At 38.8% G+C, this 17575-nt stretch overlaps 1 protein-coding gene across 1 annotated transcript in view; it reads right to left on the bottom strand.

Annotated features, from left to right (window-relative positions):
• Nucleotides 1-275: 275 nt before the first annotated feature.
• The window catches only part of PEX7 (peroxisomal biogenesis factor 7), a gene marked incomplete at its 5' end in the record, with an annotated part of 43592 nt that continues 26292 nt past the window's right edge, over nucleotides 276-17575 (bottom strand). The window contains 2 exons of the mRNA XM_029086122.1: nucleotides 276-905; nucleotides 13129-13228. Coding sequence (XP_028941955.1) covers nucleotides 837-905; nucleotides 13129-13228 — 169 coding nt within the window. The remainder of the gene's footprint in view (nucleotides 906-13128; nucleotides 13229-17575) is intronic.

Here is a 17575-nt window from a genome sequence, read left to right as displayed (position 1 = left end):
CCATATTTTTCTTCTATCTCTTGGAAAAACTTTCTAAGTTAAAACAGAAGACAAGCCTAATAGAAAAGATGGTTGTCCTATCTCTGAATCTCGAGGACTGTGATCCAATTAGTGTTGTATATATTTCATTTTTTCCTAAGCATTTTCTCTATCATCAGAGTTATCTTCCTGCATGACTTCATCAACTGTTTTACTCAAGGAGATCTAACAGAAAAAATGTATGATAATAATCTTTACCATCTTTGTGAAGTGGCAAACAGGTAAAATGAATTAGCTGTCTATAAACTGTAACATTTACTGTCTAGCAAGAGTATTTGGCATATTGCACAAGAAAATAATGCAATGTGAGTCACAGCAAAACATATAAATATAAATGCATCTGAGTGATACAAACTTCAGTTGACATTACAGTACTTTACAGTGAAAAGCCGCTCTCTTTTCTTTTCTTTAGTGACATTACCTCAAAATACACTGCTAGTTACTTTTATTCTTTGTAAGGATCAAGAATATTCAGGCCTCTGCTCTCATCATTAGCCAGACAGATCACAAAATTTATTTGGTGATTCTATTCTCAAGACACCAGCTCATTCCTTTTTGCTACAGCCACTCTTTGGCCATTCAGTAGCTGTTGAACATTTTGCTGGCTCAAGCACTACCTGTACAGTAAACCAAGCCCTAAAATCTCCACATGCTTAAGTGCACAACACTCCGTTCAAGCAGAGTTTTACTTAAAAAGAGACACTAAGATTAGTGACACAGTTGACACTTTAGCACAAGTCTGGTTGGAGGGGAAGAGAGAAAGGTTTCCGGTGTGTTAGATCATCTTCACTTTTTCTCTAGACAGGAACTGCCAGACATGATGGAGTATAGATCTTGACTAATTTGTCCCAAGCACAATCCACCACCTACAAAGCAAACAAAATCTATTTAGATCCTTCATAATTTTAATTTTTACAAAAACCAGAAGGAACTCAGAAGAAATTAGTGCATATTGTGGAGTTAATGCTGGTTGGTACTCTGATTTACAATGCTTCAAAATTATATAATAATGCAGTTGGTTTTGTTTTGGTTTTTTTTTAAACTTTGTCTTAGCTTTACTGAGATGCATGAAAATTAACAATCTCCTATTTTTCATACTCCCCAGGAAGAAAGCAGAGAAACCTTTGGGTTTCAACTGATTGTTCCCCTTAGGCTAAAGAACATCACTGAGCATGAAATGACAGAAGGACACACAGAAGTTTGGACCTTGTCGTGTTTCTTCTCTTTACAGGGTCTCAGGACCCTTTTACCATGATATCTAAACACTTCATGATCAAATCTAAACAACTTTCTTATACCCGCAGGAAGGGAAAATTGTTATAGACATTTTCCTAATGGAGAGCTGAGGAATGGAAAAACAAAGAAGTTGACCAAAATGACACAGGAATTTTCTTGAAGAATTAAGCCAGAACTTCAGTCTCACACTGATAAGCTATGAGATCACTGTATTGTCTTTTGTTGAGAAGAGAGATATTTGCTGAGCATTGAGAACTGGAGGTGGTGGTGTTGCTTCAAGCACTATCTAGACCCCACTATCGTCTGATGAGAAGTGATGCTGCTTGTGTCAATGGCATCTTATAAACACAACAACTGCATCCAATGTAACCGAAACTTCTCTGAATTGCAAGTCCCAAGCTCTATTCTAGATGCAGGCTTGAACCTAAAATCACAAAACCAGAAAGTTAACCTAATCTTACAGCATTAAAAGGTTTTAATAAAAAACAAGATTCCACAGAAGATTGTTATTGAGTGCTGTAGGTTTGAAAATTATTTAATAATGCACTATAGAGTCTGTAACAAAGTGAAAGGGTTAACCATAATGACAATTACTCAAGTAGATGAGCTATAATATATATTCACAAAATACTAAGGGAGACAAGAACTAAGGCAAAGGAAGAAGGAAGAGGAGAGCTAAAGAGAAAAAGCTGATGAGCCCCACAAGTATATGCCAGTAAATCTGGCTGAATCCATCCTGCATTTTCTTTGTGATGTCCTTTCCATTTGGGATCACAAAGGATACAGTATTGGATCCTCGCACAACAAGCTTCCTTCTGCTGCAGACTGCAATTCCTGTTCTCTTCTAGAGCCAGAATTAACAGCTGCACACTAAAAATCTGGAAATCCAACTTCAATATTTGATTTCAGACTATAATTAGCCCATTTTGTGTTTACTATACTGCACTATTATTCATTTTTATTGCTTCCTTAGCTGGTTCTACTTACTTATTTGAAGTGCTTTCCATATACATCTAAATAGATCAAAAAATCTCTTGACAATGTGTCTGTCTATTCATACGACATAATACAGCTTTGTGTAATATAACGTTGTGCTGCATTGCAGTCCCCCAAATCATACCAAAAAGAAAATTTGAGTTCTCCACTAAATGCTATGTAGAAACTGGCAATCACATAAAACACAGGTTTTTTAAATATTCTCCACAGTTCTGGATCAATATCTGTATTTCTACAGGCAACACTTTCTACTTTCATAAAGAAACAAGAAACAGAGATAGCAACTGGAAAAAATGCCATGGGAATTCCCACCTGTTATCAGTGTAATTAGCATCCTTGAAGTAGCCTCTGCACAAATATAGTTACAGAACCATTTAATCTAGCAACATTAAAAATAAACAAGGGATATTAAAAGGGACTTTGAAAAGGATCACTTGCCGTAATTTGCCCAACTCATTGACTTAATGATAGCACATGAAAGATGAAAACACCAGCAAACAAAAAGAAAATTAAAGATATAGCAAATAACAGTGTATCAAGTTCTCCTGTGCAGCAGGAAGTCTATAATGGAATATTGATATCAGAAACCTTGATGAAAATACACACGCAAAGAACAGCAAATAGGTATGTATGGGAAACTGGACACTGCAGCATGGAACAGCACTACAAAATGCAAGAGCACTTCCAGTTCTCCATAATACTTTCTCCAAAATACAGTCAAGACTGTAAAAGAAAGGAGACAACTGTAAGCTACCAGCAAGGCAGCCAGCATTAACTGATGGACAGCTGCTACATGCCCCTTTGCAGTATCTCATAGCTTGTCACTGCCTCAAATACAAATGAAAATATAAAATGAACAATAAAGCAATAAAGAGAAGTGCCTGTTCGTGCAGCTACTGCATCAGTTTACAAAATGTCTTCTTTCATTTTTCTTTTCTTCTTATGACCATTGTATGCCTTCCTCAGAAGAGGGGAACAAAGAATATTGAATATAAGTACTTTAAAAGTATATAGAAATGTCAGTTCTAATTAACATTTTTAATACATACTTTAAAGCACATTAGTAATTTTTAAAATATAAACTAAATGCTACTTAATTTAATTACTAAAATAGCAGCAGGAATTCCATTGGGATAAGGGTTGATCCAGCTTACCACAGTAAATAAATATAATGAGTATGGCATAAAAAAAGCTGCAACTTCCCAGAGTTTATATTCTGATCAATGAGATTATGTTATTAACAGGCAGAGAAAATCCTTCTGTGGTAGGATGAAGGACAAAGGAAAATTGAAAATGGACTCACACATTATTTGCATACCTGATAAAAGCCCTTGCTATTAGGAACATGAAGGCAGGGAGGTTTCTTTCTGTGAAAATGTCTTCACTGTCTTGGGGACAAATTTTACTCCCGGAATGAAACAAATCTCACTGATTTCAGTGTTTAGAGGGTGCATTATTTAAATCTCTTTTTTTTAAGCTGATGCACAAACAGAGTAGAAGACAGTTTATTTCAGTTGGAAAGAACTGTATAGATTGTAATATCCTTACGCTATTGGATATTTTGGACACGCATATGCCATGCAATTTTCATTATCATTTACAAATACTAAATTGCTCTTGTAACTATAGAATAAAATTCTACTATGGCAACTTCTAACTATCCGAAATTGCAGGGAAAAAGAGAATAACTAGAGCTTAATTGTAAACCTTACACTGATGGGTAAGTTACATCTAGAAATAATGCAAACAGAAAAAGCATTATAACTGGTAATTTTAGTTATAACTAAAGCTATATGGGACAAAGGCAGTCTAACAAAATGACATTTTCTACTTGTCTCTAATGCTTTTATTTCAGTAAGAACGTGCAGTACTAGTATGTATGCTAGGGGCACTGCGCTGTCATTACCGCAGAATAAAATTCATGCCAAATTATCTGCCAGTAGAGATATAAGCACGTCTATCTGAAGCACATAAATTTGGGATCACTATATTTCCCTGCAAGTAAAGCCAAAAAGGAAGCAAACAAACAAAAACCTGCAGCCATCACAGGAAGCTGATTGCTTGACTTGAAAATCATAGTTTAACTCAAATGAAACAGATATCCTGTATTTTATTGAAGCGTTTATCCTTGTCCCAGAGTATAACAAAGCTTCCCACCAACTGATTTAATACTGACATCCATTCATTTATCAAAGCCATTCCATTGACTCACTAACTGATTTACTCCTCTGACAGGACCTCTTGTTTCCTATTCATCGCAATCATCTTGCTTGGCAATAGACTTAGACCTTTACCAGCACCCAAGGGCAATTCATTCATTCTAGTGCAATTACCTGTGTGATGTCCTGCCTCTTTAATGTTCCGAAGAAGCAAGAAAACAAGAGAAACCTCCCAAGTTAGTAGCTAAGTTTTTTAATATTTGAAGGCATAATAAATGCCCAAGCCCTAACCAAGATTACACACATTCAAAAGAACAACTAAAAACTTTTGAGTTCAGTAGCTCTCTCTAGATTAGTGTTTCTGAAGTATCTTGGTGCCACTCAGCTTCCAGACTGCTCGTAATAAATCACAGGGTAATACGCAAATGTGCCCGAGAGTGACCCATTTCTCTTCTCAGCTCTTCTCCATCTCATCCCATTTTCAAATAAAACTATTAAGATCTGTCTTTTTTTTATCCTGTAGAAGAGACAGCAGAAAAAGTATTTAGTTCTTTGCTTCCATTAATGTTGTGTTTCCTTACCCCTTTTCATTTCTTATCTTCTGTGCCTTTTCATACAGAATTTAATGGTCTATTTATGCCATTATTACATTTTTGAGGGGTCCTGAGCATCCTCTGTAGGTGTGTGGGATGGGGATTAAGTGGAGATAAAGCAAGCCATTAGGTTTGCTGCTCATCAAATTACTTTCACAGGTGATCATTCCTCATATTCCACCTCCAGACCAGAATAGAGTTTTGGCCTTAGTCCACATTCAGACTTCATATACTAAAAAAAAAGTGAGTAGAAGGTATTTCTATTTTAGTGCTACATGCTATTGATCAGGACTATTTAAAAAGACAGAGTAGGCAGAAGATCTGCTACCTCTTAAAACTGGTTGGTTAAGTACATAATGGATTATGCCTGAGTTTAAATGTATGCAATACCTATTTTGTACTAGAGAATCTGAACCACTACTGTGGCCTTTTGTTTGGTCAACAGTTGTTGGGGTGAACTGCACACGATGCCTACCTTTACACAAGAACAAAAGTGATGGGAGTTTGTATAGTAAAACCTTTTCAGTGTGCAATAACACTGGGTGTTTTTTTCATTTACTTTTGAAAAAACACACATTTATTTAATGTCCAGTAAAGACAGAAAAAAATAAAACCATGGACCAGTAGTTTTTGTAAAGATCTAAGTTCAAACTACAGTTATCAGAAACAGATGTTCCAAACACTGCTTAAGAAATCCATTTCTTTCTTAAGGAGAGAAATGATAAAAGACTTGAGGGGCATTATTTTTCAGATTTCAAAGATATGTAACAAAACTGATCTAAAAACAAGTGTCTCAACATTTGTTTCATTGCTCTGACATGGGCAATAGAAAGACCACTTGTTAGCTGTGCTATGCATTTCTAAATGCAAGTCTTCTTAGTGTACATTTCATCAGTAAAATGTAAAGGAAACTGAGATGAGTTGCAGGTTAAAGAGAAATCCTTGGAATCTCCACAGAATTTGTAGCAATTCCTCTGTACTCTACAGATAAGGGAAAAGACATCTCCCCAGTCTTTCAAGAACTGTTTTTAATGGGTGAAGTCAATCATAAATCCTGTAGAAGATACACTGGAACTGCAAAATGCCTTTCTGTGCTGATACTAACCTTGGTGACCCCAAATGCACTCAGTTTACATGTAGTGAAAATGTGTTTCCTAATGACCCTATCCAATCTTAAAACTAATCCTTCAGCTCAGAGTTCAGTTTCTTCCTTTTGGGATATAGTCACAGATAATCATAAGCCAAACAATGTTTTCAGTAACAGCTGCAAAATCCTGTTGTCTTCCATTGAGTTTCACTAGTGTAATTCACAGGGACTTAACAACCAGATTTATTGACTGTGCAGAAAAGAAACAAAATCACTAGGCTGACTGAAAGATGAGGATCACAGAAGCAGAAAGTATTTTTACTGAATCTGAATCAAATACAATGCACACGCAACACATCAAGTAAGAAACTGCTGCCTCCGACCTCTTCCCAGTACTTCAGAATCAAAATTAAAGTGTCTTTTCCTCTCTATATACTGACATTGCAGCTTTTACAGAATTGTGATGCCTGACAGCAACCTTCCCAAACACCTTAGGATGAGACTTCTGCTGATAATGGCAAAGAGTGACCATTACTTATTAATGGTTATTTTTGACTTATGCAGTGCAAGTTTTGTTTTAACAGTTTGGAAAAGCCATACAATAAGCACCAGTAAGAAATGTCACCTTGCTTTCCCCTCTGCAACTCTGTAAAGGAGTTCAAATTGGTTTAACATTTGCAGCTGGTTAAATCTGATTTTTCCATGCAAAAATCCACTCTGAAATTAAGTAAAAGAACAGATGTTGTAGGATCTTTTTTTCTCAAAGGATCCCTAACTGCAGAACTTTAATACCATCCTGTAGAAGGACCACAAGGAGAGATTAAAATGAAGTAAAGACTGTGATATAATTATAGCAGTGTGATAGCCAGAACAGTTGGATGGAAGCTATCAGCTCCTTGGCAATTAAGTGTAAAAGGTAAGAGCAAGTGATCAAAAGAAAAAAGCAGAGAAAGTCTCTGTTTTACTGTACAATTCCACAAGATGTAACTCCACTTTTATATGAAACAGTCGACATTTCTGGGCCTGTTGAGGGAGTACAATTAATTTAAATGAACGGCAAAATCCATAGCAAACTAGTCTCACTCAAAACATCTGCATTTATATTGGGCTGTACTGGTTAAGCCAACTTCAGCAGTCTCTCTCCGGTCTGTTCTCCTGCCTGCTGTGCTGGCACAGCTAATGAAGCACATTGCACAAGCTGCCCATAGAAAACAGGTAGCAGAACAAACCTGTACACCGAAACCTGACAGATGATAAAAAATTTATCCATAAAGCCAGAATAATTTAGGACTAGATTTCAGTTACCTTCAGGGGATGCAACTCAAGTGTATACAGCTTCACTATGGCCTCCCCCCCACTCTTAAGAAATTAGTTTTTCAAATTTTAGTCACATAAGAAAAGTCATGATGCCATCAGTACAGCAACGTGTCATGGGATGAACAAACCAACACTATGAAGCAGGCACCTCTGCTCAGCTGTAACTGCCTCTGGCCAGGTGGAAGGAAGGAGCAGACTGTGGCATGGCACAACGTGCCAGTGATACCCCGCAGCTTTAGGGAGAAGAAAGTGGAGGTTCAAGGAAGCTGGATCACAAGGACAGTGTAACACAGAGCACAAGGCTAGTTTCATGGGTACTGCACTGATATTATCAGTCTCCATATTATTTGGTATCATGTGCGTATTGCTGTATTACCCCTCATTATCTCAAAATCATAGAATCATAGAATGTATTGGGTTGGAAAGGACCCTCAAAGGTCATCTAGTCCACCCCCGCTGCAGTGAGCAGGGACATCTTTACTAGAGCAGGTTGCTCAGAGCCCCATCAAGCCTGACCTTGAATATCTCCAGGGATGGGGCCTCCACTACCTCTCTGGGCAACCTGTTCCAATGATCCACCACCCTCATATTGAAGAACTTTTTCCTAACACCCAACCTAAATCCACCCTTTTCTAGTTTAAAACCATTACCTCTCGTCCTATTGCTACATGCCCTTGTGAACATGCCATCTTCTCCAGCTTTCTTATAGGCACCTTTCAGGTACTGGAAGGTCGCTATAAGGTCCCCTCAGAGCTTTCTCTTTTCCAGACTGAACAACTCCGACTCTCTCAGCCTGTCCTCATAGGAGAGGTGCTCCAGCCCTCTGATCATTTTTGTGTCCCTCCTCTAGACCTGCTCCAACAGGTACACATCCTTCTTGTGTTAAGGGCTACAAAGCTGGACACAGTATTCCAGGTAAGAACTTACCAGAGCAGAGCAGATGCCCAGAATCACTGCTCTCAATCTGCTGGCCACACTTCTTTTGATGCAGTCCAGGATGTGGTTGGCCTTCTGGGCTGCAAATGGACATTGGTGGCTCATGTCCAGCTTTTCGTCCACTAATACCCCCAAGTCCTTTTCCTCAGGGCTACTTTCTAGTACATCATCCCCTAACCTGTATTGATAATGAGGATTGTCCCGATCCAGGTGCAGGACCCTGCACTTGGCCTTGTTGAACCTCATGAGGTTCACCTGGGCCCACTTCTCCAGCCTGTCCAGGTCCCTCTGGATGGCATCCCATCCCTCTGGCACATTGACTGCACCACCCAGCTTGCTATTGTCAGCAAACCTGCTGAGGGTGCAGCAAGAAATGCAATACAGAAGAATTGTGGCCAGGCCCCTTCTTGTATTTATACATCCCAGAACTCCAGGTGCTTTTAAAAAATAAGAAAAACCAGTTTTATGTGAACTAATCTATATCTAATATTTACAGAAGGAGGTGCAGCCACATAGAGGGCTAGAGAAAACAAGTTTGCCTCCCAAACTATGTTGACACAAACAGCTATTTAGACAGCCAGCTGCCCATTGGTAGTGTAATTACCATCCAAACACACAGAACCACAGTAGAAGAAAATCATAAATGATCACTATTTGTGTTGTACATAAGTTATTCTAAAACATATACTTTAACACACATTCAGATAACAGATTATTTTAGACTAGAGAACTGACATTTGGTTTATCCTCATTTGGTGCAGAACAATTTTAATTTCCAAAGGGAGCAGCTCAGTATTGTGTATCACTGAAGTCCTATTCTGATTTGTCATGTCACAGGTGTCTAATGTGCTCTTCGTGTACCTAAGCCACTACATCACTTGCCATCACTTCCACTGAAAATCACATAACCTTGCAATTTAGGAACGTCATTGTTCATGGCATAAAAGTGCAGAGAAATGGAAAGATTCTTCGCCTGTTCCCATCAGATACTTAATACTGTTCTCAGCAGCAAGACAGAAAGCCTGGCTCAATGGAAAGCATTAACTTATACTTTCCACTGGTTGCTTTACAGAGTTCAGAACAGACATGAGGTGTATGTTGAGAAGGGTTTTCAGACAAAATTCACAGCTTCAGTTTTTCTTATATTTGTGTTAAGCAAAATACAGCTTTAGAACTACAACAGAAAGGGTTGGGTATTTTTGTCCATGATTTAAAGAAATTCATGATAGATATGTATTTCCTATTCTTTATATACTTATTGAAATAATTTCAGAATCAAGACAAGAAGTGAATGTTCACAGTATCTGTGTCATTGATGGATTGCCTAAAGGGCATAAAATTAATTAATGACTGCCATATCACATTCAACTACAACAGAAGAAAAAGGCTGCTTTTAAATAAAGCTGCACAAATAATACCAAGTTACATTCATGCTTACATGCTGTAGGTAAGCACTGCAAAATCCCAGGAAGAGCTAGGCTTAAAGGAGTATTCCATTTTGATTCATCAGAACATTCACAGATCACATACAGGAAAAGTAAACATCAGGAGAGAAATAAGACATTTCAGGAGCTACGGAGCACAATTCCACTACATGGTCTAGCATTATCAGCCCCTAGTGAGGAATAGCGTATAGCTGATTACCATTTTCATATTCTCTACAGACACCCTGTGTCTATCTATAGTGTATATAGAAAGGAGCAAGCTGTAATTGGGTTTTTTTACCCCCAAACTTTGGAAAGAACTATCATGTCTGGTTTTAAAAACTGCATGCTCTTAATATTGCTGATAAGGTAAGTGGAGTTGTTCATTTCTTAATACTGTGCACCATGACAAATTTAAAAGATTTTTGGTGCTTAGTCTTGTCACTGTTCTTGTGCGTGCCAAAGCTACCCTGGCTCAAAGCTGGAGCTGGGAGTATTTTCCCTGACACAATTTGCCTTGCAAGCTCTTACATCAGCACTTGCAGTTTAACAGAGAAATACTCTCAATATCATGAGGATCATTTCTGTAAATGCTTTGCACTGTAAAATGCACATTTTTCTATGCACCTGAAAGTTTGTTTGTTAGTGGTCTGAAACTGCTACCTGACACCAACATTATGGCAGGAAGAAACCCCAAACCAATCAACAGATAATTTATTAAAATGCAAAACTTCCAACAAATGCTTACTTTATGTAGAGGCAGATACCTCGAAATAGGTATCAGAATCTTAATTAAGTGCAAAGGAATTTTCTGTTTCATCAAGCTAATACTTACCTTCAGTAATGGGACCCATTCCTTATGATCAGATCTCTCTCCCCCATGTTGCCTCCCCTTAGAAGGATACCGGACAAGAACCAGCTTGCCTGCATGTACCTACTCGCTGCCTGTGGATTCTGTTCAGAGCTCAATGAGTCCCACAGGAATGTCCTGCAATTCCTAGATCAGATACTTAATCGCAGGAGTTATTCTGAACACTTTTTCAAAAGTACAGACTGGTTTTTCCTTGACATGTAGAAGATATTTCAAAAATGCTGAAGTTAATTGGGCAAAGCCAAAGAAAATATCATCTGGCTAGACAATAAAAACATCATTAAGAACGAAAGCAAAGTCTAATGACCAGAATTGTACTTAATTTGACTATAAATGAATAGCTTGTCCATTATGAATAAAATACCCTGCATGCATGGAGGAAAGAAGCAGTTCAAATCTCAAGTCGTAACTCCTTATAAAGCACACAGTGAAAATCACAAATCATACAAATGCACGAAGAACAACAATGAATGGGGCTCATTATCAGGCTTTGATAGAGAGCAGACATGAAGGCAACCCACATATTGGGAACAATAGCATAAAATTTAAGCAAATAATCTTTGCTGGATCGATGTACAAGCCAGAGAAAGGCTGCAAGTGCTCATACTGGAAGCAACTATTCAGTAAGTGTTCATTCTTTATCTTGTAGTTACAGTTTAATTCTATTACAGGTTTTAAAATGTCTTCTAAAAACCAGAATGTTTACATTGTGCATTGCTGTGATATCCAACCCTCACAATATATTAAATCAACTACATAGAAAAAAATAGAGGAATATGAAAGCTGTTGCAGATGCAAAACTTCTGCCTGGAAGGCACACTGGCACGCGTGTCTATGGATATGTACCCCAGATTGGCAGACTTTGCGCATTAAGCCCAACATCAGACTTGCAGAGTTTCTGGGTGGAAAAAAAAATACCTGGATGCACAAATGCCCTAATGTAGATGGGTATGCACACTATCATTTTCCTTTTTCCAACATACAAGTGCATGTGCAGCTGTTTGCTTTCAATTTATTATCTATCAGCAATGAGCATTTACTTGGCCTTGTTCGAAGAAGGCTATTCCATACATTGCAGTTGCAACAGAAAGAACATCCACATAGCAGCAACTCCAAATTTCACAAGCAAATCATACAAAAAGGTTGTCATATCTAGCCAGACAATCAGAAACACTATCCACTGAGATCCATTCTGTAACACACAGTTCTTTGCAACGGGCTTATCATTAAGATGTAATCACATCCTCAATACAAAATGACGAGAAACCTTCTTGCCTCATTCAGATCCATAGCAAAACCCACACCAACTTCATGGAAAGCTGAACTGGGCTCAGAGCACGCAGTGACATAGCACTGTAAGGCTCTAATGTACCACATTATGCTTGATGCTCCCTCTGGACCCAATTCAGCCAGAATCATGCCTATGCACTCCGTTGGGGTAAAGCTTTAACTCCCAGCAACTGGCCTTTAAGCTATTCTTGCCCTGCCCCAATGAAAAATAACCTGAAACTTGAGAATTTCTTTCAGCCTTACAAATTCCCCTATGTGGTTCACAGCACGGCCTCATGAACAGTTACTACAGCAGCTCTGAGGCAACAGAATTAAGGGAACAATCAACCAGGCAGGAAACTCTTCAAGCTAGCATTTGGCTAGAATGGTTCCATATGCATTAAGCTCAGTATTTTGCAAAACTTGCACCTTGCAAGTCATTTTATCTGGGCTAAAGGATTAATTTCACCGTGAATTAGAAAGGAATCTAGATGCAAGTGATATCTGTGGCACATTAAATAGTGCATTAGTTACAGTTAACTCAGTGACAGTAATTTCTGTGTGAAAACTATAGGTTTTCTCATTTTAAAGCAAATACTTAGCTTTAGTTTTTCTGCCTTTCTTGTCTGAAAAAAACAGTTCATACTACAAACAACTGTAGCAACAGAAGCAGAGGAGAATCCTAGTACAACTAGTACATAAATAAGTGCCCCTGATAAAATGGGTCCTACTCATTCACGTCAAAAGCTGAGGGTTTTAGGTTTTAGAATTCTAACTACATATTAAGCCTCTTCTAGTACTTCAAATATTATGACAAACCAGGTCATGTCATGTGTGACACTACCAATGTTTAACTTGACATTTTAAACAGATGGAAGAAAGCTCTGTACCTCAGCTTGGCATTCTAGACCCTTCTCTATTACTCTTCCTTCTGAAACAAAACTACCTCATTTTCCCTGAGCTCACCATGGCTTTCAGCTATCTGATTTTGCAATTCTGTCTGTCCTGCCCTCCTCTCCTACCTAACACAAGTAACTGTTTTATAAATAAAAACAGACCTGAAGTGAGGTTTATTTAATAAGCATTCAGCCAGACTCACTTCCAGAAGCTTTCTGCAGTCTTACTCAGCATTTGAGTCCTGCAGTCCATCCACAGTGGCTATAACAGGCAAGTGAAAACTAAAATTCGACCCAGCTCTTACCTGCCCACGGTTGTGAAGACTTAAATCCAGTCCACATGTAAATTCAGTATGGTGCTCGACTGTTTCCAGCAAAGGGTTAGGCTTGGAAAAGTCCCAGAATCTATAGAGAGAGGGAATGGGGGGGAAAGGAGGGGGAATCAAACAAACCACAATGAAAGTAATTGAAAGGCCATTTCAAAATATAATGCAAGATATTGACAAAGCTCTTGCTGCCAGGGTATTTAAAAAAGCAAACTCGTGCACTCAGGAAACATAACAAACCATATTCCTGCAAAGCCATCTGCTGATTTGCATAAATTGAACCCCACTGGGCAAAACCATCTTTGTCTCCTGTTGCAGAAACCGAGACCAAAGTTGGCACCAAAGAGCAGCCGTTGGGACACTATTAAAACAGAGCACAGTGTAGGCTAAAATACTCTTGTTATATTTCTTGATGGCTGGGAAATTTTATCCCTGAAAGACATTAGAACAATTTATGATTTTTCTCGGTATTCGGTATTGTTCACTATGGGGTCTTTATTTACTGAAAATTACACATTCAGTTCGAGATTATCAGTCATTCCCAACCTCAAATTGAGATTGTGTTCCTGTAAAACAGAATTTAATATTATAATTTAATAATAAATTTGTACTACAAATATCAGGTGCATTACACAGTTAATTCCACTAATTAATATTTCAAAAAGGAATTCCAGCCTTGGTTGATATAAATGCTTAGAAAATATATTTCTGAAGTGCTCTACTTCTCCCAGCTACTGCCCCATTAGATGCAATGTCCATCAATGCAGTTAACAGCAAGAATAAGAGAGGTGTAAGAGAAGATAGGATGAAAGTATAGGTACAAGAAATCTCAGTCATGAAAAAGGATTCAGGAATAGAACTTTCAGATAATAACACAATGACAAGACACCATATGATAGCACAAAAGAAAGATTTGGTTTTCTTTTTTGCATTGTATATTCTGCTTAGAGAAGTCCATAGGCTGCAAAGCACAGAATATTTTGTGGGCTGGCAGCTGTAATCAAATTTTCTACAGCTTGAATTTTCTCACAGTGGTCAATCATATGCTTTACTTCCTCTAAAACAACCACAGAGGTGTCTCTGCCTTGCTTCTACTGGTGACAATACTTAATAAGTGACAATACTTAATAAGAACAGTTCATTATCAGACCAACTACACTGAAAGCACTGTATGTTCAAACCAATTCAGGTAAAATAGCAAACACCGGAGCCAGCAGGGTCAGTTTGTTTAATATGTATATGTTATTTCCTTCATAAATGAGCAGAGTGGTATCAGCACAATGGCTATGCCATAGCAACAACCCTCTTAACTTTCTCCTAGTACCTGAGATCTAAGATAAACAACTTATTTTGCAGGAGAGAGGAGCAAAAGACCATCTCAGCATTTTCATCCTCCCACATTTGTTCATAGGAAGGTAAGGAAACAAATCTTGTTGTTTCTGAGGAATAGCAGGTAGCCTTCCGTACCATATTAACTCACTACTATCTCTTGAAAGACAGATGCTCATGACTGAAAACTAAGATTAAAGGAGACAACTTCAGAACTACATGAACAAAACTTAAAAATATTTTCTGATCAATTTTAAAAATAGTGGGACAATTTGGTGTTTGTTGCATGGAGTCATGTTTGCAAAAAGTCAGAAGCAGTATAGAGTTTAAGAATACTGCAACTTAGTTCAAGTTCCACAGACTGTCTGGGACCTTTGGTTTTTTGACATAAACATAATTACTAATGAATGTCCAAAAAAAATGTACAGTCTCAGGACTGAGAACCATTGATGACAGGTTGATGATGGCACTCATAACTTTGCAGTCCAAAGTGAAAAAACAGTCTATAGCCCAGTTTTCAAAACTAGCATGGCTGACAACAATATTTTGCTGAGTGAACTTCCATCGCATTCTGAAGACTTAAAGTGCAAGGCAGGTTTTCTAAGACAGTGTTTACCCTGGCAGGACAGGTGCACAGCAAAATGAACATGCACTCACAGCACAAGTAAGTGTGCTTGCTTTACTTTATTTGTAGGTGTATCTACATGGTTGGCAGCGTGAACTTCAACAGCAAGCCAGACAACTACATACACTTTTAGGGTCCCTTATAGGTTGGTACAGCCTGTACAATCAGAGGTGTGCCACTTAAACAGAACTGCCATTTTTACCCATATTATCATAGAATGGTTTGGGTTGGAAGGGACCTTAAAGATCATCTAGTTCCAGCCATCCTTCCATAAGCAGGGACATCTTCCACTAGACCAGCTTGCTCAAAGCCTCATCCAACCTGGCCTTGAACACTTCCAGGGAGGGAGCATCCACAGCTTCTCTGGGCAACCTGTTCCTGTGTCTCACCACCCTCACAGGAAATAATTTATTCCTCAAATCTCATCTAAACCTGCCCTCTTCCAGTTTAAAGCCATTGCCCCTTGTTCTGTCACTACCTGCCCTTGCAAAATGCCCCTCCCCCAGGGACTTTAGTATCATAATTCATAGAATCATAGAATGGTTTAGGCTGGAAGGGACCTTTAAATGTCATCTAGTCCAACCTCCCACGCAGTGAGCAGGGACATCTTCAACTAGATCAGGTTGTTCAGAGCCCTGTCCAGCCTGACCTTGAATGTCTCCAGGGATGGGGCTTCTACCATCTCTCTGGGCAGCCTGGTCCAGTATGTCACCACTCCCATTGTAAAAAACTTCTTCCTTACATCAAGTCTAAATCTACCCACATTTAGTTTAAAACCATTACCCCTTGTCCTATTGTTACAGGCCCTGCTAAAAAGTCTACCCCCATCTTTCTTACGGGCCCCCTTTAAGTACTGAAAAGCTGCAATAAGATCTCCCTGGAGCCTTCTCTTCTCCAGGCTGAACAGCCCCAACTCTCTCAGCCTTTCCTCATAGGAGAGGTACTCCAGCCCTCTGATAATTTTTGTGTCCCTCCTCTGGACCTGCTCCAACAGGTACATGTCCTTCTTGTGTTAAGGGCTCCCAAGCTGGACACAGTACAGGTGGGGGTCTCACCAGAATGGAGTAAAGGGGGAGAATCACCTCCCTCGACCTGCTGGCCAAGATTCTTCTGATGCAGCCCAGGATACAGTTGGCCTTCTGAGCTGCGAGTGCACATTGCTGACTCATGTCCAGCTCTTCATCCACTAGTACCCCCAAGTCCTTCTCTGCAGGGCCACTCTCAATCTCTTCATCCCCCAGCCTGTACTGGTATCAGGGATTGCCCCGACCCAGGTGCAGGACCTTGCAACCTTGCACTTGGCCTTGTTGAACCTCATGAGGATCACACAGGCCAACTTGTCGAGTTTGTCGACAACCCTCTAGATGGCATCCTGTCCCTCAGCTTGATGTCATCAGAAAACGTGTTGAGGGTGCACCTGATCCCACTGTGTATGTCACTGATGAAGATATTAAATAGTACTGGTCCCAGTATGGACCCCTGAGAGACACCACCCCTCACCGAGTCGCCACAGTGTAATTCTAGACTGGGGCTTCAGTTCACTTTGACACATGCCCCATTCTTCATCAAGCCCTGGGAAAGTCAGTTGGCTAAAAATGGGTCAGTCAGTCAGATGCCTGGGAAATACAGAAGTGGTTGTCACCAACATACAGATAATATTGTAGGTATGTGTGATCTCTCTCAGTACCTCTGGTTCCTCATCTGTCCACAAAAACCCCCTAACTTTGCCAGACAGCATACATTTTGTAGAGAAAGATTTAGATGTATTTGTATGACAACCAGAAATAATAGATAGCTTCACAACTAAAAAGGGGTTATTTAGAAAAAAGATGCACTTTCCGTAAGAAAAAATACTCAGATGCTGCCATAGTTAAATATTCAAGTAGTAATACTTTAAGGTTATAATTACAAATATCTAACATGGAGACCTGCTTATTAAGAGAAATGAAAAGAAAAAAAAATACAAATATCTCTTTGTTGTCATAGATAAAAGATACTAATCTATTCACAAGGTAGAACCATTTGAGAGTAACTCCTCTGGGCAACACTTTCCTGGTTTTAACAGAAATTCCATCTCATAATACTTATTTCAAAGAAAACTAGCATGCACAGGAAGGAAAATGCCAGTGAATTTAAAAAATACAAGAATCTGGGCATTCATTTTTATATCAAAATATTTACCATGAAATTGTAATTCTTGTTGTAATCCAAAAAGAAAACATGTAAGAGGATACGCTTTACACTGGCATTTGAGTGATTTTGACTAACTCTATAGTTGCAACAAACAGTTATATTTTAATTGAAAAGTACAGTCAGTTTTTAATTTTGTTAGTTACATCAGATGTAATGCCCAAAGCTCTGACTACCACTAGCAACTCTGCTATCAAGGAGACTTTTTATAATGATGCAGGAGCTATCATCAACTGAGACATTCGAATTAGCAGGTTCTTCTGCTGCAGAGTTTTCAGTTTC

This window comes from Antrostomus carolinensis, unplaced genomic scaffold (assembly GCF_000700745.2).
Source record: "Antrostomus carolinensis isolate BGI_N321 unplaced genomic scaffold, ASM70074v2 scaffold14797, whole genome shotgun sequence".
Lineage (NCBI taxonomy): Eukaryota > Metazoa > Chordata > Aves > Caprimulgiformes > Caprimulgidae > Antrostomus > Antrostomus carolinensis.
This window is presented reverse-complemented; position numbering and strand designations above follow the sequence as displayed.